The sequence below is a fragment of the Lolium rigidum genome, chromosome 6 (assembly GCF_022539505.1).
Source record: "Lolium rigidum isolate FL_2022 chromosome 6, APGP_CSIRO_Lrig_0.1, whole genome shotgun sequence".
NCBI lineage: Eukaryota > Viridiplantae > Streptophyta > Magnoliopsida > Poales > Poaceae > Lolium > Lolium rigidum.
In genome coordinates this window covers 32,413,175-32,438,380 of record NC_061513.1, presented here as the reverse complement: position 1 = coordinate 32,438,380, position 25,206 = coordinate 32,413,175, and the positions used below count along the sequence as shown (strand labels likewise).

Sequence of the window (25,206 nt, the reverse complement as noted above, 5' to 3'; positions counted from 1 at the left end):
TCTCCTGAAACCATTTCTTGTGGTCGTGCAACAGCTACATATAATTTTTGGGAATCCGATAGTGTTTGTACTCGAAGGTAAAACAAGGCAAGCTGTTAGACATAACATAGAACTCAAGCTATTGCAACAAATAGATTAGATCGATGTATTTGGTAGTTGCAGATTTCTAGGTTCTAGATTGATCCATTGATACATCTCAAATGTATCTACTTTTTTAAGTACTTTGCTCAATGATTTGCTCCGAAATCTCACCACACTTGGATGAAAACTGCTGAATCTGATGTGTTTTTAGCGAAGTCTCCCTTTTACCAAGTTTTCGCAGGAAATAAAATAGGAAAAAAAACACCACGAAAGTTTTTCATGAAAAGGAAGTGCCTGGAGCTTTGGATCATGAGAGGGGATCCACGAGGCCCAAACGAGGCCAGGTGGCGCGCCCTACTTTTTTGGGTGCGCCACCCAGACCCGTTTGGCCCTCGGTCGCCGTCTCGGCTTCCCCCTTCGCGTGGTGCCTTATATACCCTAAAAACCTACCCTCGGAAGAACACGATGTTTCGCAAACAAAGTCCCGCCGAGACCATGATCTTTGTTTCGGGGGTCAGATTGATCCTGCTCTGCACCCCCAGAGAGAGGGATTTCGAGGGCTTCTTCATCATCACCGCCACCGACATCATCACCAACTATCATGAACTCACTCTCCATCACCATGAGTGAGTAGTTCTCTATAGGCTTTCTAGAGAAACGGAATCACTTCTACGTGTTTGGGTTGATGATCCACCTAGTTTTATTGTTTCTGGTAATTATGTTAGTATTTTTTTAATGAATAAAGCTCACAACAGAGCCTTGCTGTTTTCCTCAACAACAAAAAAAGCAGGCTACACGTGATGACGGGAAGGTGAGCAGAGGAAATGGGCCCGATCATTTCCGAGACGGATCTCTACCTATGGCCCAACCCTCATGGTCTCGGCCCAGTCTACTCCCATCAAAGACCACAGGACAGAGACCCCCAGCAGTCAAACGCCGCAGTCTCTTCCTCCTCCCGTCGCAGTCGCAGTCGAGTCTCGCTGCTCTCCGGCTCCGCTTCTAGGGTTTTGCCTCCGTCCCTCCGCCAAGGTTCTACCCCCGCGCACCACCCGCCCCCCGTCCGCTCCACCATGACGGCCGCCGAGCTGCAGGCGGAGCTGCTCCGCGCACAGCTCGAGGAGCAGAAGATCGAGGTGACCGTCCATTCCACCCCCTCTTTTTCCGCGTTCTTGAAGTCGCCCTCTCCCATGCCGTCTCCGTGCTTGTTCCGCCTTTAGATCGGCTTCTATCTCTGTCAAGGACATGGCTTTATGCCGCCAGATCTCGTTCTCGAACTAGGCACCAAAGGTTTCGCCTTCCGCGTAGTTAGTTGGTCGTATCCAGCGCGCGCTGGTTGCTCGTCTGCCTTCGATCTGGGTGGGAATTTTTGTTTTCTGTCCATCCATCTGTTCAGTGAACTGTTTGGTAATTTTTGTTGGAGAAGGTGGACGAGACCCTGGGCCTAGCTTCCACCGTGGGAGCTGAGGGCGCGGTAGTTTGATGTGCAGGGATCTCGCTGACTTGTTCAGCCAGGAGTTTAGTTTCCATGCGCAAAGATTGCTCCTTTGACCCTTTCTGGTCCTAGCCCTGATGTTATAGACCTGGGGTTCGTGGCTTATTTGTCAGTTGTCCTAATTATGTGTGTTGCTGCTAGCTTGCGAGCATAGAAAAAATCGTTGACCTTTGGTGTTTGCTGCAGTAGAAATGTGGCATGACTTGTTGGTTAGCTTTGGTTGTCAGCTGGGAACCTAACTATGTTGTACATATTCTTGTGTGCTGATGTGTGAGCATAGTTTCTGTTGTCAACGCAAATAGCAATTCCCTGTTCTGTAATTTTTTTTCCTTGTTTAGTTTTTTTTTTAAAACTTTTGGGGTGTCTTTTATCCTCTGCTGATTCTACTTCGTACATGCTCACATCTTCATTCTGGGAAGATAATACTGTGGCTTCACTGTTTACTGCTCTCTCATTTCTGCATATGCCTAATTCTGTTTTTTCTGCTGCATATGCCCTGTTTTTTATGTTCTGTTCTTATGCATATTAGCTTATATTGCTGCATGGCACATTTCCTGCAGCAACAATATAAATGTGTGTGTGTGTGTGCATAGCTTTCTGTTGTCAACACAGATGAAAGTTCCTTGTTATGTACAAACTCTTCTGTTTTGCTTTTGGAATGTCATTTCATTTCCTTGTATCCTCTGCTGATGCTACTTAGTCTGTGCTACATTAGTGGCAGAGCTAGGATTTCAAGTGTGGGTATGTGAAGTGATAAGCCGTGAGCCACTCATGACTCGCATCTTTATCCTCGGAGTATAATACTGTGGCTAGACCGTTCATCTTCTTTTCTTCTTTCATTTCCGCATATGGCCAAGCTTCTGTTGTTCTGCATATGACCTGTTTTGAAGTGGAGCTGGCTAGTGTTTACTGCTTACAATTGTCAAGTAGTGATCTTTTTAATGCATGCTCTCAGGGAGATGAGCCTATCATTGAGGATGATGATGACGATGATGAAGATGATGATGACGACGAGGATGATAAAGATGATGATGATGTTGAGGGTATGTTGAAATTCTGTACTTCTTTCTGTTCAGTTCAAGTAGCTGTGCTTTAGTTACAATACCAGCCTATTTCTTATGGTAATACGTGTTCGAATGTAAGTTTAAATATCTCACATTATTTCCTGTACCCAGTTTCTAAACTGAAATTGCTTATACAACTGCTGAATAATTGATTTGTTTTTTGTTTTGTTGAGCTAAAGTTAGTTATTTCTTTATCTGATTTGGTTCACTATTGATACAAACTCTTTTCCTTTTCTTATTTTGAGTCATTTTGACCTGTTATTTATGTGAAGAATAGACACAGACAAGTTTATACTCACCAATATTCTGTTCTTTCCGTACATACAGCTATGCCTTTGTGGTTTATGTTCTTCATCTCTTGGAACTGTCTCATATTCACTCATTTCTGAATTATTGAGTGCTGCTTAATGTACATTATTTATAGTTCTATCTAGTATTGCTTGCCATTTGTATATAATATATTAACTTCTGTACCGAGGCAACACCTTCTATCAATGTCTATCTGCATTGACATATAAGTGAATGCTCAGGTATAGAATTTAGTTTGATAGGAGCAGTTCTGAATGTAAAATCTTGCTTTTGCAAGTGTAGTCTTGGTGGAGCTTTGTTGGTGAATCATTTCAATGCATTTATTGTGAGTTTATAATGTAGTTTTCCATTATATGAGGAACTAATGGTCAGTCTTGCTTAAGAACAGTGAAGTGTCCACTTACCATTTCTAATGACTAATTAATAATCCATGAAATGCTATCCCTAGTCGTAGACCTCTGGTCTTGCGTAAAATTTTGAAAATCTGTTCAGTCTTGCTTGAGAATAGTGAAGTGTTGTAAGAATTATCACAATTTCTGCTCAGTCTTGCTTGAGAAAAGTGAAGTGTTGTAAGAATGCTACACTTGCCATTTCTAATGACTACAAATAGTAATCCTTTTGAAGTGAACTATGTCTAGTTGTATAGTTCTGGTCTTATGCATTTTTTTTTTGAAAATCTGACAATATGCCACTGTAATTTCCTGTACTAGGAGGTGATGCTAGTGGAAAATCTAAGCAGAGCAGGAGTGAGAAGAAGAGCAGAAAAGCCATGCAGAAACTTGGCATGAAGGCCATCACTGGTGTGAGCCGTGTTACTGTCAAGAAGAGCAAGACTGTGAGCTTCCTGATCACTTCATGCCATTCTTCCCTGTAGCCATCCTATATGCTTTTGCTGTTGCATTTTCTTAACTCCCCTTCCACAATTTCAGGTTATGTTTGTCATCTCCAAGCCAGATGTCTTCAAGAGCCCACACTCAGACACCTACGTCATTTTCGGGGAGGCCAAGATCGAGGACATGAGCAACCAGCTGCAGACTCAAGCCGCGGAGCAGTTCAAGGCGCCAGGTGGGAGAGGTGGCCCCTCAAAGGGCGAGCCTTCTGTGGCAGCGGCCCAGGACGACGAGGATGAAGACGAGACTGGCGTGGACAAGAAGGACATCGATCTCGTGATGACGCAGGCCTCCGTGCCAAGATCCAGGGCGGTGAAGGCGCTCAAGGCTGCTGATGGTGACATAGTCAGTGCCATCATGGAGTTGACCAACTAGGTGCTGGGAGGGTGAACTTTGACCTGAAAGTAGGGGGTGGTGGGCAGTAGTCTTTTTTGGCCATGTCATATTGAATGTTGCAGCTGCGGAACTGGATGTTCTGTTCATGTCTCTTCAAACTTCTAGCATGTAGGGTTACTTTTGACATCGAGGATCCGGCAAACTCTGGAATTTGTGGGAATCTGATCTGAATCAGCTGCGCCAATTTATTTCTGCAAATGCAATATCACTCTGTGTTTGATATGTCATTCCAGCTTTTGGATTTTTTGATGCCCAAAATCCAGTCTAATTATATTCTGGCCACAGCCAAAATTTTGGTCCTTGTTTTGGATAGTCACCAAAATTTTGGCTTATCGCAATGCCAACTTGTCGCTCCATTTTTCTTATTTACTGGCCAAATCACAGGAAGTAAACCAGGACAGATTTGGTTCCTCCCAAACCTGTAAATTCGTACAATCATGATCGTTGCATGCAAATTCGTGAAATCATCATTGATTTAGAAATGATATTTTCTCAAGTTCATTCGCCTGAGCTCGATGATTGAACTAGAATGGCTCGGAAAATATTTTAGCAGTGAAGGAAGTCCACTTTTCGTCCTTGAAGTCTTGAACTTGACTGAAATTTTACTTTTGGTCCTAAGTATCCTGTTTGGTTAAAAACAAACCCTTAACTTTCTAGATCGATCATTAACATGGTTTTCGTGAAGCTTCTGCACATGCGGCGGACGAGCGGAACAGTGGACATGCGGGACGACCTTGTGGACGAGCGCGATGGCGACGACCGCGGCGCCGTCGAGCAGAATCGAGGTAGAGACGATTCAGGTCAGGGATTATTTTGACCGAGCTATCCCTTTCTCTCGCCTCCAGCGGCGCGGCCCCAACGGCAACTGTAGGCGAACCGGCGACAGCGCCCCTCCACTCGCCGTTGCCCAGGATCAGCGAAGCACACGCGACTGGTGCGGTGGGCTGCAGCGAGGTAAAACCCTCCGTTCCTTCGCTTATGTGGTAAGTCTAGGTTTTGATTTCGAATCTGTACGGGCCTCCTCGTGAGGCTGCGATTGAGGGGGTAAGAGATGCAAATTTGATCCAGTTTTTTTTTCTTTAGATCGAGAGATGTGGTTCCCGGGCTCCATTTCCACTGGGAACGAAACCGCATCAACTTATTACAGAGTCTAAAACCTTTTGATCTCCATGCTCGAGCATGCTCGTACAAGCTCCTAGGCAAATTCTACATGTTCAAGACTATTCAGCACAAGAGTGTCCGTCATCAGAGCTAATTTTGATCCAGTTGCGCTATGCTCACTCCTTGGGGATGAGGGACTTTGAGCTCTTTCTACTTCATTTGGTTCATGAAGAGAAGATACGTTTCTGTATGCCTCACATTCTCAATCTGCTCCAACCCATCCTAGTTGTCATTGCTCTCTAGCTCAGCAGCTTCGACTTGCGGTGGTGCTTGTTTTGTTGCTTGTAGTACCATGATAAGAGAGGAGATTCTACTAGTGACATCTTGGTTGCAAGTAGCTACCATGATAGGAGAGGCGGCCACAAGAAGAAGACTACAGAGGCAGCACACCCTTTATGGGCGAGGGTGGTAATGTCTAGACTAGACAAGGTTGGTCAGTGCATTATCCATTCATTTTGTGACCGCATCCTAGAATCTGCACCGAACATGACCCCTGACCATTAAATGCCCTTTCTCCAAAGAGGTTTTGGCCACATCTCTGTGCTCTACTTCATTGTGCCCAGGTCACCTCGTCCTCTACACTCAATGCTATTTTCCAAGCTGGAGCGAGATGGTGAACTTAGAGCAGTGCATATAAGTTTGGTAGCCATCCTCACCCTTGTAGCCTCATTCACCATCTAGAGTTTGTGGAAGGAGCGAAATGCTCCAATCTTGAAAGACGCAATTCCCGCCCCTTTCAGGTGGCCCTCATGATTGTAAATAATATGTCATCCCTGATTGGCACGAGAGACTAGCCTAATGTTATCACTCTGCTTTGTAGCCTCTATATAGTATTTTATTTTTTGATCCTTGTTAGCTTGTAAAACTCTTCCCTCAAGATTATGATCTCCTAGAATTTCTGGGCATTTTGATCTCTGAGAATCTGCAAACTGTGTTATTTATCTGAATTGGCTGCGCTAATTTATTTCTCAAAATTCAATGTCACTCTGTTTGAGGCAGCATGTCATTCTAGCTTTTGGATTTTAGGGTATTGTTGGTCCCCAGAATCCAGCCTAATTATATTTTGGTCAGTCACAATTTTGGTCCTTGTTTGGATAGTCGCCAAAATTTGTAACATTGGCCAAATCGCAGGAAGCAAGCCCCTTCAAAATTTTGGACAGCCTTGAACATAGTCGCCTGCAAATTCGTGAAAAATCACAGTCGGTTTTGGAACAAGTTCGGGAAATTAAAATCGATTTTGAAAAAAATTCGATTGCGCTAGACCATGTGTGATTACAAAAATAATTACAATTGTGCAATATCTTTACAACGGCTGTCTCACACAATGTGTTGGTGGAGTCCAGCCAGAGCGCCTGCTACCCTTTTCTCAGGCCTCCAACAGCGACCACTGCGAGCTGGTAACCACAGTCCCTCCCCTCTCCATAGCGCCCCATCCGCTCTATCTCAGTCGGCTGTCACCCAGGAACAGCGCCGCACACGTTCATGCAGTGAGGTAAAACTCCCTATTTTTCGCTTTCCCTTGCACTGTAAGCCTATGTTTTGATTTCGAATTTGCACCAACCGTCCCCATGAGATGTAAATGGTATGTGGTTGAGGGGTCCACATTTTTTTCCCTTTAGATCGAGAGCGGTGATTCCATTTTCACTAGAAATGAAACCGCATCAACCTACAGGGTCTAATCTTTTCATCTTACGCTCCACACATAAGTATCTGGAGCTGAAACACCAAACAAGCAAACAGAAGATACAATAGAATCACGTAAGCAGATGGACACCACTTCTGTGATGATAAAGCTGCAATTGAGGGGTAACAGATGCAGATTTGGTCCAAGATTTCTATTTTTTTTCCTTTAGATCAAGAGAGGTGATTCTCAGGTTCCATTTTGGTTCCGCCTAGAACATCTTCGCGTGCAAATTCGTAAAATCATCATGATCGATTTTGAAAGGGTATTTTTCAAGTTCATTTGCCTTAGCTCGACGATTGAATTAGAGCTGGTCCAAAAACATTTTAGCGACACGCCCGCTATCCCTTTCTCTCGCCTCCAGCGGCGCGGCCCCAACGGCGATCGTGGGCGAGCCGGCGACAGCGACCCCAGGTACAGCGAAACACACACTCGTGCCCGGTGGACGACTCAGCGAGCCCGGCGACAGGTGCGGTGGGCTTCAGCGAGGTAAAACTCTCTGTTCCTCGCCTTCGCGTGTACCGTAGGCCGTTTCTCCAGTGCACAATCTAAAAAAATGGAAGAAAATTGGCAGCATGAGAATAAAATGGCTTCAGGCAGCCATACATAAACTGTTAACCACATTACATATCTCTAGGATGGAGAGAACAAATGCAAGTCCAACCATACTTGACTATGCTCATAGAAGACAATCTAGAAGTACACATCATCGCAGCAGAAAAATCATCCTTAAAACTTACTAAAACAGTAAAACATAATCAGAAAGTGGGAGTTGTGTCATGAGCAAGCAAGTACTTTCTTATAAATAATATTAATGGTAAAGATAAGATAAACATTGGTTAGACCAAAGTCATAACTCATAAGCCATATAGCTGCACCCAGCTTTCTTCAGGTTCTTGCAGCTTGAGCTTGAAATTATACTCTCCCCGTGAGGCTGCGATTGAGGGGGTAAGAGATGCAGATTTGATCTAGTTTTTTTTTCTTTAGATCGAGAGGTATGATTCCTGGGCTGCATCTCCAGTGGAAACGAAACCACATCTACTTACATAGTCTAAAACCTTTTCATCTCCATGCTCTGAGCTCGAGCGATGTTCAAGCTCCTTGAGAAATTATAGTTCTTGAGGTCTTTTTAGCAGGAGACACTGCAGTATCAGTGCTAACTTCGATCCAGTTGCGCTATGTTCCCTCCTTGGGGATCAGCGATTTTGAGCTCTTTCTACTTCCCCTTTTGTTTGAAGATAAGATGCGTTTCTGTATGCCTCACATTCTCAACTGCTCCAACCCATCCTAGTTGTCATTGCTCTCTAGCTCAGGAGCTTCGACTCTGGTGGTGTTCGCTTGGTTGCTAGTAGTACCATGATAGGTGAGGAGGCTCCACTGGTTGTCATCTTGGTTGCAAGTACGTACATACCATGGTAGGAGAGGTGGCTACAAGAAGTGGCTACAAGAAGACTACAGAGGCAGCACGCCTTTTATGAGCGAGGGTGGGTAACGTCTAGACTAGCGAAGGTTGGTGAGTGCATTATCCATTCATTTTGTGACCGTGTCCTAGAATCTGCACCGAACATGACCCCTGACCATTAATTACCCTTTCCCCAAAGAGGTTTTGGCTACATCTTTGTGATGTACTTCAATGTGACTAGGTAACCTCGTCCTCTACACTCAATTCTGATTTTTCAAGCTGGAACTCTGGAAAGAGATGGTGAATTTGGAGCAGTGCAAAGAAGTTTGGCAGTCATCTTCAGTTCCTCACCGTTGTAGCCTCATTCACTTTCAGGTGGCGCTCGTGATTGTTAAATGACATGTCGTCCCTGGTTGGCATGAGAGACTAGCCTAATGTGATCTCTCTCCTTTGTAGCCTCTGTATAGTATTTTCTTTTTTGATCATTGTTAGGCTGTAAAACTCTTCCCTCGAAATTATGACCTCCTAGACTTCCTTGCCATTTTGATTTCTGAAGATCCGCAAAATATGCTATTTATGGGAATCTGATCTGAATTGGCTGCGCCAATTTATTTCTCAAAATGCAACGTCACTCTGTTTGAGGCACTATGTCATTCTACCTTTTGGATTCTAGGGTATTGTTGGTCCCCAAAATCCAGCCTAATTATATTTTGATCACAACCAAAATTTTGGTCCTTGTTTGGATAATCGCCAAATTTTTGGCTTTTGCCGGATGCCAACTTGTCACTCTAATTTCTTATTCTTTTTGTAACATTGGCCAAATCGCAGGAAGCACGCCCCTTCAAAATTTTGGACAGCCCAGAACATAGCCGCCTGCAAATTCTTGAAAAATCACAGTCGGTTTCGGAACAAGTTCGTACAATTGATTTTGAAAAAAGTTCGATTGCATTAGACCACGTGTGATTACAAGAATAATTGCAATTGTGCAATGTGTTGGCAGACACTCCAGCCAGAGCGCCTGCTTCCCATTTCTCTGGCCTACAGAGGCTTGGCCCCAACGACGACCGCATCCCCAGTTCTCTCCAGAGCGCCCCATCCGCTCTGCCTCAATCGGCCGTCACCCAGGAACAGCGCCGCACATGCTCATGCAGTGAGTAAAACACTAAAACTCCCTATTTTTCGCCTTCCCTTGCACAGCGAGCATAGGTCGAATTTGCACCAACCGTCCCCGTGAGATGTAAATGGGATGCGGTTGAGGGGTTAAGAGATGCAGATTTGATCCACCTTTTCTTTTTTCCTTGATCGAGAAAGCTCAGAGAGGTGATTCCATTTTCACTGGAAATGAAGAAGAGCAGAAAAGCCATGCAGAAACTTGGTATGAAGGCCATCACTGGTGTGAGCCGTGTTACTGTCAAGAAGAGCAAGACCGTGAGCTTCCTAATCACTTCATGCCATTCTTCCCTGTAGCCATCCTATATGCTAGTGCTGTTGCATTTTCTAACTCCCCTTTCACAATTGCAGGTTATGTTTGTCATGCCCACACTCAGACACCTACAACATTTTTCGGGGAGGCCAAGATCGAGGACATGAGCAACCAGCTGCAGACTCAAGCCGCGGAGCAGTTCAAGGCGCCCGGTGGGAGAGGTGGCCCCTCAAAGGGCGAGCCTTCTGTGGCAGCGGCCCAGGACGACGAGGATGAAGACGAGACTGGCGTGGACAAGAAGGACATCGATCTCGTGATGACGCAGGCCTCCGTGCCAAGATCCAGGGCCGTGAAGGCGCTCAAGGCTGCCGATGGCGACATTGTCAGTGCCATCATGGAGCTGACCAACTAGGTGCTGGGAGGTTGAACTTTGACCTGAAAGTAGGGGGTGGTGGGCAGTAGTCTTTTTTGGCCATGTCATCTTGAATGTTGCAGCTCAAAGGAAAATATGTGCGTAGGCTTAGGCGACTCGCGGGGCGAGAGGCCTGGCGTCCCTGCCGGAGTCTCACCCACCGGCGGCGCGCGGCCCCTGCTCTGCTCCCGGCCTTCTCTCAGTGGAGGAGGCTGCAAGGGCCGCTTCTGGGCGGCGGAGGCGGACTTCGGCGACGATGCGGCGGTCAGCGAGGCCAGTTGGGAGGCTGATTCCTCCGGGGTTGACCTGCCAGATCCGCCGGGGATCCCGATGGGGGTCACCCTCGGCGACTTTGTGGCCGCAGCACAGGAGCTTGGGGGCTCGCTGACGGCCAGGCGGCGCTCGGCTTTTGCTCCTGGCGGCAGGGGTTTGAGATTCCCCACCGGAGCTGGTGACGGCCGGTGGGAGAGGGGGCGACGCCGCCGCCCTGGCTCTGGTTCTTGTCTGCTGTCGAAAGGCCGCCCCCAGGAACCTAGACCACGTCCGTCTTCCCCACGCTCGACGGCGGCTCCTCCGGCGCCGGCTGGCCCCGTGGTGCCCTCGGTGACGGGGCGCTCTCCCGCCGGCGACGCGCCGCCGCCAGGTGAGGATCCGCGAGACGGGGAGGACCTCACGAGGGAGCGGCTCCCGCTGTGGGCGGAGCCTGGGCCTGGGCCGTTCCTTCGTCCGTGGGCTGGGCCGCTTGACCTGGCCCACGAGCTTCCGACCCCGGTGCTGTCTCCTGTGGCACTGGGCCGAGCCCACTTCGGCCCATCCGGCGGAGTGGAGGCCTCTCCCAGGCTTAAGTGGTGGTGGATTCCACGCGGGGCGCGTGACCTATCATTAGGGTTCCCTGCCTCCCGTTCAGACATCAGAATACGGCGGCGGCGGGCTCGATCCATCATCATCAACTCCCCACCCCTCCCCTCTCTCAGTCCTACGCATCGGCGGTGAGGATGGAGCGTCAGCGTGGTGCGGCGGCGGGTGGCCAGAACGGAACAGCAAGCGCCGGCTGGAGGAGCGGCCGGCGGTGGAGGAGGCGCGCATGGAGGCGGACTCGCGCGCGCGGCGGCTGGAGCGCGGCGGGAGTGCGGCGGGCGGCCCGGGCGGTGGTGGCTCGGGCAGCGGCGGAGGCTCGGCCAACACCCACAACAACAACCGTCGTGGTGCGGGCCACCCGACGAACTCGTCCGCGGCTGGCCAGGGAGGCCAGGGCGGGCAGGCCCCTCCCGCCTGGTGGCTGACGAGGGAGAAAAAGCGCCAAGAACAGGCCTTGCGTGCCGCGCAGGAGGGGGCGGGTGCAGGTGCCCCGCCTCTGGAGCCGCAGCGTGGTCGTGGGCCAGCGCGCAACTCGGGATGTGCGCAGCAGCAGCCCCGCCGCCAGTCCGCGGCGCCCACTCCGTCGGCCCGGTCTACTCCGGCGTCTGGTGACTCGGGCTCATCCAAAGTGGAATGCTTCCGCTGCGGCCGCCCCGGCCACTTCCAGGCCGGATGCACGGCGGACCCGATCTGCGTCGTCTGTGGCAAAGAGGGTCACTTCTCGGCGGATTGTCCGGGTTTGGCACCCCCGGAGTTGTGCTTGATGGGACAGGCCATCTCCGGGGAGGGTTTCTTCTACCTAGACTTCGATGAAGGTGGGGACGAAGAGACGGAGGCCTCCAACGCGGCGGTCCTGTCGTTTGACGGCCTGCCCTTGTCAGCTCGGGACCTTGAGGCGGAGCTCCACCACCTCATCGGCATCGACTGGGATTGGAAGGTGACCAGGTGGCTGCCAAGGAGTTCACCGTCCTCTTCCCGTCGCAGGATTGCCTCCGTATGAGTGCTCGCAGCGGGAAGCTGTTCTTTCCGCTCAGCAACTCCACGGCCAACATCAAGTTGGCGGACGCTGACCCCGCTCCGGCGGAGATGCTGCAAGAGGTTTGGGTGACCATCTCCGGTCTCCCTCGCCGGATGCGGCGTGTGGACATGCTCTTGAAGGGGATGAGGATGTTGGGTCGTCCTATCGAGGTGGACCTCGACTCCCTCACGCGCCGCGCCCCCGTCCGCATGCGGATCGCTTGCCGGAACCCCTCCAAGCTCCACGGCCTGGTGCAGCTCTTCCACAAGAATGAGGGCTTCAATGTGGGCATCCGGGTGGAGCAACCCCCGGCCTCCTCGGCGCCCCCTCCGGCCCCGCAGCGGAACGACGACGACAACGACAGTATGGGGGACGACGACGATGACAGTCTGGGGGACGAGGAGGAGTGGCGTCGCCTGGGCGAGAAGGACAAGGACAAGCAGGCGGCTGCGCAGGACCCGGCGGCAGCGGGGAACTCCACGGCGCCTGCACCCTCGGAGCAGGCTGCCCCGGCGGATGCCCCTGCCCCTGCGCCCGCGGCCCCCGTCCTGGACCAGTACGGCAGCAACCTGCCTTCCTCGGCAGGGGGTTGGCCTCTCCCGCTGCTGGTCCTGGAGAAGCGGCGCTCCCTCGAGACCCCGCCCACCACTACGCCGGCCCAGCAGCAGCTGGCGGTGCTGGAGGGAGTTCCCACGTCGCCGCCGGTGGATTCCTCCACCCTGGTGATGGTCGAGTCGGACTACGACTCCGACGCCTCTGAGGAGTCCCCTGTTGGCCTCACAGGTGCCCGGTCCGGAGTGGCTGGTGCTGGCCCTGGCGCTGCACCCTTGGGGGAGTGTGGTGATCAGGTGCTCGGAGCGGAGGCCTTGGGAGTGGCGTCGGCGGTGGTGCCGCGCAGGACGAGGACCAGGACGGTGCCGGCCGGCCCGGCGCAGAAGAGTGCGCGCCTCCAGGGCCCGGCGTCCGCGGTGTCAGCGATGGAGAAGGCCCAGCACAGGACAGCTTCCAAGAACCTCGACCCGGCAGGTACTTTCACTCCCCTCGCCCACCTTCCCGACGATCATTTGACCTCGGTTGCACGTGATTCTGGGCTTTCTTTCATGACGGAGAAACACACCGAGGCGGAGATTCTTTCCCTCGTGCGGGCCAAGAAGGCCGCACAAGCGCTGCTTGCGCAAGCTGCCCTGAGTAAGGAGGCGCCACTTGTGGGCGCTGGTGCGTTGGCGCTACCCTCGGCACCTGACGTAGTAGGGACTACACCGGTGTGCTTGGAGGAGGGTCAGGAGACCTTGGTGGACGTTCCAGTCCAGGCTGCTCCTCAAGCCAATAAAAGGAGCGCGCCGGCCGTGTTGGCATCCCGCCGTGGGCGGAGGAAAGCCACGCTTTCCTAATGCGTGCTGGCTTCTATAATATCCGTGGGTTCGGCAGACCGGGCTGCCGTACCCAGATTAAGGAGTTGATCACCCGAGAACAGCTCGACTTTGTCGGTCTTCAGGAGACCATTAAGTCCTCCTTCTCTGCGAGCGAGCTGCTTAGCATCGACCCTGCGGGCCGTTTTGCTTGGCACGATGTCCCGGCGACGGGGAGGTCCGGAGGTATCCTATTAGGGGTTAATGAGGAGTTCTTCGATGTGTTAGGTTGGAGTAGGGGCTCCTTCCACATTAGGGTAGACGTCTTGCAACTAGACTCGTCTTCCCGTTGGTCTCTTTTTGTGGTCTACGGACCGGCGGATCACCGCCGCTCTCCTGCGTTCCTACAGGAACTCGCAGAGGCCATCTCGGCTTGTCCCCTGCCTCTTGTGGTGGGGGGTGACTTCAACCTGATCCGGGGGTCCAGGGACAAAAATAACTCGAACATCAACTGGCCCCGTGTTCATAGTTTCAACGACTGCTTAGCTAGCTTGGAGCTACGAGAGATCAGGCGCACGGGTGCGAGATTCACCTGGTCTAACAAACAGCTGAACCCGGTCCGCTGTGTCCTTGACATAGTTTTTATGTCCACGGACTGGGAGTCCCTATTCCCCCTGTGCACCCTGGTGGCAGAGACCATCATTGGTTCGGATCATTCTCCTCTCATCCTGAGCTCCGGGGAGGAGCTTAGGAAGCGTAGCCCGAGATTCTTCTTCGAGAAGAGTTGGCTGGAACGTCCGGAGTTCGTCGATTTGGTCACTTCCAAGTGGAACGACTTAGCCGCGGTGTCGGTGCCGGGTGCTGACTCCATTGACCGATGGAACCGGGTCTCGGGGGGCCTGAGACAATTTCTCAAAGGGTGGGGCGCCAACCTCGGTAAGGAGGCACGCGACCTTAAACAGGACCTCCTGACTCAGATCCAGGCTCTCGATGCCCAGGCCAACACTCTAGGCCTTGACGAGGAGGGTTGGGCGATGCGCTACCACCTCGAGGGCCAGCTCTCGCACCTCGCCAAACTTGAGGAGGTCTACTGGCGACAACGCAGCCGCCTTACCTGGCTACTCAAGGGTGATGCCAACACCGCTTTCTTCCATGCCATGGCTAATGGTAGGAAACGGAAGTGCGCCATCTCGCGCCTCTCCACTGACTCGGGGGTCATCTCGGACCCTGGCGCGCTACGGACCCACATTTATGACTTCTACCGTCAGTTGATGGGGGTCTCCGGGGAACAGGGTTTGTTTACCTTACGCTCCAACACCTGGGACGCGTTGGGGCGGGTCTCGGATGAGGATAATGATAGCCTTATGCTCTCCTTCACAGAACAGGAGATGGACTTTGTCCTCGCTAGCATGAGAGTGGACACGGCTCCGGGCCCGGATGGGTTCCCTGTAGTGTTCTTCAAGACGTTTTGGAGATTGCTAAAACCGTTCGCTCTGGCCATCGCCAACGATTTCGCTCTGGGGAGAGTGGATATCGCCCGCCTAAACTTCGGGATCCTGACCCTCATTCCTAAGGTTCACGGTGCTGATGACATCAGGAAATTCAGACCTATTGCGCTCATTAACGTCATCTTCAAGTTCATTGCCAAAGCTTATGCCATTCGTCTGTCTCCGATTGCCCACCGTACCATTAGTGTCACCCAGTCGGCCTTCATCAAGGGTCGGCTTATTCACGAAGGCGTGGTCTGCCTGCAAGAGATCATCCATGAGACTAAATCCAAGAAACTTGGGGGAGTTTTCTTGAAGCTTGATTTCGAAAAGGCCTATGATAGGGTCAACTGGTGCTTCCTCCGCGAGGTCCTCACCCACAAAGGTTTTGACCCCGGCTGGATCCATCGGGCGATGGGTTTGGTCAAGGGAGGCCAAACGGCTATCACCATCAACGGAAAAGTTGGCAACTTCTTCAGGAACGGACGGGGAGTCCGTCAGGGAGACCCCCTCTCGCCCTTACTCTTTGACTATGTTGTCGAAGCTCTAGCGGCCATCTTGGACCAAGCTAAGGGGGCGGGACACATTCATGGGGTCATCCCTCACGTCATCCCAGGGGGGGTAACGCACCTCCAATACGCTGATGATACGATCATCATGGTGCAGACGGACGACCTTGACATCGCCAACCTCAAGTTCCTCCTGCTCTGCTTCGAGAGCATGTCTGGGCTCCGTATTAACTTCCACAAGAGTGAGGTCATGGTTCTGGGGACCACGGACTTTGAGAGCCAGCGTATTGCCAATATGCTAAATTGTAGACGGGGCTCCTTCCCCTTTACCTACCTTGGTCTTCCGATTAGTGACCGGGGGCTCTCTGCTGGGGACTGGCAACCCCTCACTGCCAAGGTGGAAAAGCGCGCGGAACCCTGGATGGGTAAGTTTATGTCTTCCGCCGCTAGACTCACGCTCATCAACGCGTGTCTTTCCAGCCTTCCCATGCATGCTATGGGTGTTTGCCTCTTGGGCAAAGGGATCCATAAGCAGTTCGACAAACACCGCTCCCGCTTCTATTGGAACACTAATGGGAGTCGCAACAAATACCACTGGGTGCGGTGGTCGGCCATGTGTAAGCCGAAGAACTTGGGGGGTCTAGGCATCATTGACACGAACCTCATGAACACCTGTCTCATGGCCAGATGGGTCTGGAGACTCTATAGGGGCGATACTGGACTCTGGGCAGACATTCTCCGTGGGAAATATCTCCAGGACAGAGATGTTTGGGTCGATCCCCCGGGCCCTGGATCCCAATTCTGGAATGCTCTACAGAAGATCAAGCGGGTGTTGCGCTTGGGGGCGAAACACCATGTCGGAAATGGGGCCTCGACCCATTTCTGGCTAGATTGGTGGGTGGGATCTGGAAAGCTGCAAGATCGGTTCCCCCACCTTTTCGCCATTGCGGATGCGCCGGAGGCCTCCGTTGCTAGCCTTTGGTCTGACACGGGCTGGGCCATCCCCTTTCGCCAGGAATTGGGCCTACCTGAAAGAGTGGAGTGGGTCAACCTAATGAGGGATATTGAAGCCCTTCGGCCAACGGCTACCCCTGACCTAATGACTTGGGTTCTGGAACCTTCGGGGAGGTTCTCGGTTCGCTCGCTTTACCGCAAACTCTGCGATGGTTCTCCCTCCAAGGCCTTTGGCGCCATTTGGCGACTTGCGATCCCCTCGCGTATCCGTATTTTCCTTTGGCAATTGGCGCGGAAACGTCTTCCGACTAATGCCAATATTCGGCACCGTCGAGGCCCCTCCACGGGTAGATGTGCCCTGTGTGGTGAGCTTGAAGACACTAATCACATCTTTTTCGATTGCGGGCTTGCAAAATTCATGTGGAGCGCAGTTAGGGAACTGCCATCCTGTTCTTGGAATCCCTCTTGCTTTGCGGATGTTTGTAGAATCTTACAAAACCAAACTTCTAAGTTGCAGCGTGTTCTGGGGATTTGCTGTGCTGGCCTTTTATGGTCCTTGTGGAATTTGAGGAACAAATTCACAATCGAGGGGTCTTTCCCTTCCCAACCGGCTGACTGCCTCTACAAACTGTCTATGTACCTCCAGGTGTGGAAACCAGTGGCTAGAAGGACGGACCGAGAAGACATCCAGAGGGCGATTGAGAAGATCTGGACCCTTCACGCGGCGACACGTGATGCTGTGGAGGACATGCCGGTCTGACCTCCTTCGCCGGACGCCATTTATGTATCCCTAGTTTGTTCTCCAGACTTCTTATGTGTGCCCAGCCTTCGTGCTGCGGGCGGTCTGTGTGAGACTCTTGGTGTGTGCCCAGCCTTCGTGCTGCGGGCTGTGTTGTGTTGTATTGCTATCGAACCTTGTGGCCGTGGGGCTTTATTAATTTAAAGCCGGGGTCTGCTCGAGCCTTCTGTCTAAAAAAAAATGTTGCTGGCAAACTCTGGAATTTGTGGGAATCTGATCTGAATCAGCTGCGCCAATTTATTTCTGCAAATGCAATATCACTCTGTGTTTGAGACAGTATGTCATTCCAGCTTTTGGATTTTTTGATGCCCAAAATCCAGTCTAATTATATTCTGGCCACAGCCAAAATTTTGGTCCTTGTTTTGGATAGTCACCAAAATTTTGGCTTATGCCAATGCCAACTTGTCGCTCCATTTTTCTTATTTACTGGCCAAATCACAGGAAGTAAACCATGACAGATTTGGTTCCTCCCAAACCTGTAAATTCGTACAATCATGATCGGTGCATGCAAATTCGTGAAATCATCATCGATTTAGAAATGGTATTTTCTCAAGTTCATTCGCCTGAGCTCGATGATTGAACTAGAGCGGCTCAGAAAATATTTTAGCAGTGTTTCGTCCTTGAACTTGACTGAAAGTTTACTTTTGGTCCTAAATAGTATCCTGTTTGGTTCAAAACAAACCCTTAACTTTCTAGATCGATCATTAACATGGTGCTTCTGCACATGCGGCGGACGAGCGGAACAGTGGACATGCGGGACGACCTTGTGGACGAGCGCGATGGCGACCGAGCAGAATCGAGGTAGAGACAATTCAGGTCAGGGATTATTTTGACCGAGCTATCCCTTTCTCTCGCCTCCAGCGGCAACTGTAGGCGAACCGGCGACAGCGCCCCTCCACTCGCCGTTGCCCAGGATCAGCGAAGCACATGCGACTGGTGCGGTGGGCTGCAGCGAGGTAAAACTCTCTGTTCCTTCGCTTATGCGGTAAGTCTAGGTTTTGATTTCGAATCTGTACGGGCCTCCTCGTGAGGCTGCGATTGAGGGGGTAAGAGATGCAGATTTGATCCAGTTTTTTTTTTCTTTAGATCGAGAGATGTGGCTCCCGGGCTCCATTTCCACTCGGAACGAAACCACATCAACTTACTAGAGTCCAAAACCTTTTCATATCCATGCTCGAGCATCGTACAAGCTCCTAGGCAAATTCTACATGTTCAAGACTATTCAGCACAAGAGTGTCCGTCATCAGAGCTAATTTTGATCCAGTTGCGCTATGCTCACTCCTTGGGGATGAGGGACTTTGAGCTCTTTCTACTTCATTTGGTTCATGAAGAGAAGATACGTTTCTGTATGCCTCACATTCTCAATCTGCTCCAACCCATCCTAGTTGTCATTGCTCTCTAGCTCAGCAGCTTCGACTTGCGGTGGTGCTTGTTTGGTTGCTTGTAGTACCATGATAGGAGAGGAGACTCTAATGGTGACATCTTGGTTGCAAGTAGCTACCATGATAGGAGAGGCGGCCACAAGAAGAAGACTACAGAGGCAGCACACCCTTTATGGGCGAGGGTGGTAATGTCTAGACTAGACAAGGTTGGTCAGTGCATTATCCATTCATTTTGTGACCGCATCCTAGAATCTGCGCCGAACATGACCCCTGACCATTAAATGCCCTTTCTCCAAAGAGGTTTTGGCCACATCTCTATGCTCTACTTCATTGTGCCCAGGTCACCTCGTCCTCTACACTCAATGCTATTTTCCAAGCTGGAGCGAGATGGTGAACTTAGAGCAGTGCATATAAGTTTGGTAGCCATCCTCACCCTTGTAGCCTCATTCACCATCTAGAGTTTGTGGAAGGAGCAAAATGGTCCAATCTTGAAAGACGCAATTCCCGCCCCTTTCAGGTGGCCCTCATGATTGTAAATAATATGTCATCCCTGATTGGCACGAGAGACTAGCCTAATGTTATCACTCTGCTTTGTAGCCTCTGTATAGTATTTTATTTTTTGATCCTTGTTAGCTTGTAAAACTCTTCCCTCAAGATTATGATCTCCTAGAATTTCTGGGCATTTTGATCTCTGAGAATCTGCAAACTGTGTTATTTATCTGAATTGGTTGCGCTAATTTATTTCTCAAAATTCAATGTTACTCTGTTTGAGGCTGCATGTTATTCTAGCTTTTGGATTTTAGGGTATTGTTGGTCCCTAGAATCCAGCCTAATTATATTTTGGTCACAGTCACAATTTTGGTCCTTGCTTGGATAGTCGCCAAAATTTGTAACATTGGCCAAATCGCAGGAAGCAAGCCCCTTCAAAATTTTGGATAGCCTTGAACATAGTCGCCTGCAAATTCGTGAAAAATCACAGTCGGTTTTGGAACAAGTTCGGGAAATTAAAATCGATTTTGAAAAAAGTTCGATTGCGCTAGACCATGTGTGATTACAAAAATAATTGCAATTGTGCAATATCTTTACAACGGCTGTCTCACACAATGTGTTGGTGGAGTCCAGCCAGAGCGCCTGCTACCCTTTTATCAGGCCTCCAACAGCGACCACGGCGAGCTGGTAACCACAGTCCCACCCCTCTCCATAGCGCCCCATCCGCTCTATCTCAGTCGGCTGTCACCCAGGAACAACGCCGCACACGTTCATGCAGTGAGGTAAAACTCCCTATTTTTCGCTTTCCCTTGCACTGTAAGCCTATGTTTTGATTTCGAATTTGCACCAACCGTCCCCATGAGATGTAAATGGTATGTGGTTGAGGGGTCCACATTTTTTTCCCTTTAGATCGAGAGCGGTGATTCCATTTTCACTAGAAATGAAACCGCATCAACCTACAGGGTCTAATCTTTTCATCTTACGCTCCACACATAAGTATCTGGAGCTGAAACACCAAACAAGCAAACAGAAGATACAATAGAATCACGTAAGCAGATGGACACCACTTCTGTGATGATAAAGCTGCAATTGAGGGGTAACAGATGCAGATTTGGTCCAAGATTTCTATTTTTTTTTTCCTTTAGATCAAGAGAGGTGATTCTCAGGTTCCATTTTGGTTCCGCCTAGAACATCTTCGCGTGCAAATTCGTAAAATCATCATGATCGATTTTGAAAGGGTATTTTTCAAGTTCATTTGCCTTAGCTCGACGATTGAATTAGAGCTGGTCCAAAAACATTTTAGAGCATCTCCACTCGTCCCCCCGACGAGGCCCCCGAGCGACGATTTTCCCATCCGGACGGCGAAATTCGGCCCAGTCGCGACCCCGGTTCCTCGTTTTCGTCCGGATTTGGCCCTTCATCCATCCGGCGAGCCCACGCCATCCCCGGCCTCCCGGGGACCTATCGGGGACTCCGGACGAGTGAAAAGCGGGGAAGGGCCCGATCTGTCGGTGACTCGACACACGAACCCCACCTCCACCCCTCGTATCTCTCTCGCCGCCGGCACCACCCCGCCGGCTTGTTGCCCAGATTCCGCCGTCCCTCCTTCCCCACCTGCCTACATTCCGACGTCTTTCGATGACGGCCTATCTGGCTGCTCTTCCGCCGGCCTGTTTCCCGACTTTGGCCTGCTCCTCGTCGCTCGCGGCTCGGGTTGCCTCGACCACGCCCGTCAGGTGTTCGTCCATTTGCCTCGCCGGCCATGGACTCGGACGAAGAGGAGGAGCAGATGTTCGTCGAGCTTATGCAAGAAGGGATGGCAGCAGCCGCCCAAGACGACGAGCACATATGGAGGCTCCGAGGCAACGCCAACGCCGACGCCAACTAGTCTGTCTTAATTTGTTTGAAAAATTGTGAAATTATGTGCTTCATTTGTTTCAGCACTTGTTAAACATTGTACTGATTATCGCCGAATTTGTTTCAGCAATTTTCGTACTCTTGGTCGCCGAACTTGTTAAATTTAAATTTGTTTGAAATATGTCAAATGGTCGAGGTTGGGGGTTTCCTGCCGGGGGGACGGCTGGAACTTCGGCGCTCCCCACGCCAAATCTTCCTCCAATCCGGACGAAAATTTCGCCGGATTTGGGCGTGGGGAGCGCCAACGAGTGGGGATGCTCTTAGCGACACGCCCGCTATCCCTTTCTCTCGCCTCCAGCGGCGCGGCCCCAACGGCGATCGTGGGCGAGCCGGCGACAGCAACCCCAGGTACAGCGAAGCACACACTCGTGCCCGGTGGACGACTCAGCGAGCCCGGCGACAGGTGCGGTGGGCTTCAGCGAGGTAAAACTCTCTGTTCCTCGCCTTCGCGTGTACCGTAGGCCTAGGTTTTGATTTCGAATCTGCACGGGCCCTCCCCGTGAGGCTGCGATTGAGGGGGCGAGAGATGCAGATTTGATCCAGTTTTTATTTCTTTAGATCGAGAGGGGTGATTGCCGAGCTGCATCTCCAGCGGAAACGAAACCATATCTACTTACATAGTCTAAAACCTTTTCATCTCCCTGCTCTAAGCTCGAGCGATGTTCAAGCTCCTAGAGAAATTCTGATTCTTTAGGTATTTTTAGCACAAGACATTGAAGTACCAGTGCCAGCTTCGATCCAGTTGCGCTATGTTACCTCCTCGGGGATCATCGATTTTGAGCTCTTTCTACTTAACCTTTTCCTTGAAGATAAGATGCGTTTCTGTATGCCTCACATTCTCAACTGCTCCAACCCATCCTAGTCGCCATTGCTCTCTAGCTCAGGAGTTTCGACTCTGGTGGTGTTCGTTTGGTTGCTAGTAGTACCATGATAGGAGAGGAGACTCGAGTGTTGTCATCTTGGTTGCAAGTACGTACCATGATAGGAGAGGTGGCTACAAGAAGAAGACTACAGAGGCAGCGCGCCTTTTATGAGCGAGGGCGGGTAACGTCTAGACTAGCAAGGTTGGTGAGTGCATTATCCATTCATTTTTTGACCGCGTCCTAGATTCTGCGCCAAACATGACCCCTGGCCACTAATTGCCCTTTTTCCAAAGAGGTTTTGACTACATCTCTGTGCTCTACTTTATTGTGCCCAGGTCACCTCGTCCTCTACACTCAATGCTGATTTTCCAAGCTGGAGGGAGATAGTGAATTTGGAGCAATGCACAGAAGTTTGGCAGCCATCCTCTCACCGTTGTAGCCTCATACAGACACACGCCATCTGGAGTTTGTGGAAGGAGCGAAATGCTCCAATCTTGAAAGATGGCACCTCCTGCCCCTTTCAGGTGGCCCTCATGATCGTAAATGACATGTCCCTGATTGGTGCAAGAGGATTAATCTACGTCATCTCTCTGCTTTGTAGCTTCCATATAGTATGTTCGAATGTCACTTAATTTACTTTTATAATGTGCGGATGCTACTTAGTATGTGCTCACATCAGTGGCAGAGCTTGGATTTCAAGTTTGGCTATGGAAAGTCATAAACAATATTGGTTTGCTTCAATATGACTTTTTTTTCTGCTTCAATAGAATATATTTGCAAAAACGATGGGTATGCAACGCATATCCTTTCCTCAACCTGGCACCGCTCATGACTGCATCTTCATGTTGGGAAGATAATACTGTGGCAAGACTGTTTTTTTCTTCCATTTCTCCTTATGGCTAAGTTTTTTTTGTTCTGCACATGACCTGTTTTGAAGTGGAGCTGTTTAGTGTTTATTACCGCTTACAACAGCCAAGTAATATGATCCTTTTAATGCATATTCCCAGGGAGATTAATATATCCTGGATGATAATGATGATGATGATGATGATGAGTTGATAAGGATGAAGACAATGATGAGGATGAAAACGATGATGATGATGTTGAGGGTATGTTGATATTCTGTAGCTCTTTCTGTTCATTTCAAGTAGCTGAGCTTTAGTTAGAATTCCAGACTACTTATTGCAATACATGTTCGAATGTAAATTTCAATATCTCAAGTTATATCTTGTACCCAGTTTCGTAATTAAGAAATTGTCATCTGATCTGCTGCGCAATTGATACATATAATCCGTGTTTACGTATTTTGAGTCATTTTGACATGTTATTTATTTGAAGAATAGATGCAAGCCAGTTTGTACCCCAAATATTCTGTTCTTTCCGTACCATAGCTATGCATTTGTGGTCTACTCTCTTCATCTCTTGGAACCGACTCTTTGTTCACTTGTTCAAACTATTGGAGTATATAATTTATAATTTTCGTAAGTATTGCTTGCCTTTGTACATAATATTATTTGCTTCTGTACTGAGGCACCAACTTGTATCAATGTCAATCTGCACTTACATTTAAGTAATCCTGTATGTAAAATCTTGCTTTTGCAAGTGTTTTGGCGGAGCTTGGTTGGTGAATCATTTGAATGCATTTAAGTATGAATTGGTACTGGTACAAAGGACTAATGGACCTTAACTAGAAGAATTTATCACAGTTTCTGTCCAGTCTTGCTTGAGAACCGTGAAGTGTTTACACTTGCCATTCTAATTACTACAAATAGTCACTGTTCTAAAAGTCGTCCGAGATGTCGATTTATCGGCCGATTTATCGTGAATCGGGTGATAACCGATAAGATTTTGGCATATCGGCAAGTTTATCGCTCCACCGATATTTCGGCCGATTTTCTGTATGAGAGCCGATATTTCGTCCGATTTTTGCTCTCATGGCCGATATTTCAGCTGATTGTTAGAGAAATTTCAATGATATTTGGTATGGCAGTCGATATTTTCATCCTATGATTTTGTAGAATTGTGCATTAGCTCAAATTTTCCATTATTATTGATTCAAATGCAAGGAATCAAGGTAGTACTTATGTGCAATGCTTAAATATTATTTTTTTGCATAGCATATTATAGAAAATTTAGTGTCAAAAATTACGATTTAGAAAAAAAAATAAGTTGATAAATGGCCGACCGATAAAATCGATTAATAGGCCGATAAGCGATTAATCTTCTTTTTAAGGCCGACCGATAAGTTAAGATTAAGGATTTCTTGAACATTGCAAATAGTAATGAATGAAGTTTATGTCTAGTTTTATGAAAAAAATCTTGTAAATCTGTTCAGTCTTGCTTGATAACAGTAAACAAGAACGTTATGCTTGACGTTTGTAATGACTACTTCATGGATTAATATTTGTAGTCATCAGGAGCTCATACTTCTGGTCTTATGCAAAGTTTCGAAAATCTGACAATATGCCTCTGTGCTTTCTTGTGAAAGATCTAAGCAGAGCAAGAGTGAGAAGAAGAGCAGGAAAGCCATGCAGAAACTTGGCATGAAGGCCACCACTGACGTGAGCTGTGTCACTGTCAACAAGAGCGAGACCGTGAGCTTCCTAATCACTTCATGCCATTCTTCCCCACAGCATCATCCCATATGCTAGTGCTGTTGCATTTTCTTAACCCCCCACTTGACACTTGTAGGTTATGTTTGTCATCTCCAAGCCATATGCCATCTGTTGTTGTAGGTTTTCTCCTAAAAACTCAGCATTCTCTTCTTAATTAATGGATGAGGCAAAACTTTTCCTTCCATTTTAAAAAAAAAGAGCCCGCACTGAGACGCCTACATCATCTTCGGGGAGACCAAGATCAAGGACCTGAGCAACCAGCTGCAGCCGCAAGCCACGGAGCAGTTGAAGGCACCAACGGGCGGGAGAGGCGTCCCCTCGAAGGGTGAGCACAACCGTGGCGGTGACCCAGGACGACAAGGAGGAAGACAAGATGGCCGTGGACAAGAAGACATTGAGCTCCTGATGACGCAGGCCTCCGCACTGGGCCTCCGTGCCAAGATACAGGGCTGTGAAGGCGCCCAAGGCTTCCAATGGCGACATCGTCACCTCCATCATGGAGCCGACCAACTAGGCACTGGGAGGTGGAACTTTGACTTGATAATAGGGGTGTTTGGTGGTAGTCTTTTTGGCCATGCCATCTTGAATGTTGCAGCTGCGGAACTGGATGTTCTGTTCGTGTCTCTTCAGACTACTGGCACGTCGTTTTCCATGG

General features: G+C 49.6%; 1 protein-coding gene and 1 pseudogene across 2 annotated transcripts; both read left to right on the top strand.

Moving 5' to 3' along the window:
• Positions 1 to 1,047: 1,047 nt before the first annotated feature.
• Positions 1,048 to 25,169, top strand: LOC124665412 (nascent polypeptide-associated complex subunit alpha-like protein 1). Of its 2 annotated transcripts, XR_006990558.1 has the most exons (6): positions 1,048 to 1,214; positions 2,529 to 2,616; positions 3,657 to 3,781; positions 3,876 to 3,947; positions 10,048 to 10,387; positions 25,140 to 25,169. XR_006990558.1 is itself a non-coding variant. In XM_047202825.1 (4 exons), exons 1-4 carry the CDS (start codon positions 1,152 to 1,154, stop codon positions 4,209 to 4,211), a joined length of 612 nt encoding a protein of 203 aa, XP_047058781.1. In that variant the 5' UTR covers positions 1,063 to 1,151; the 3' UTR covers positions 4,212 to 4,452. The 2 variants fall into 2 exon arrangements, 1 of the variants encoding a protein (XP_047058781.1); XM_047202825.1 differs by lacking the exons at positions 10,048 to 10,387; positions 25,140 to 25,169 and having other exon boundaries at positions 1,063 to 1,214; positions 3,876 to 4,452.
• Positions 22,956 to 25,065, top strand: LOC124662397 (annotated as a pseudogene).
• Positions 25,170 to 25,206: the final 37 nt, after the last annotated feature.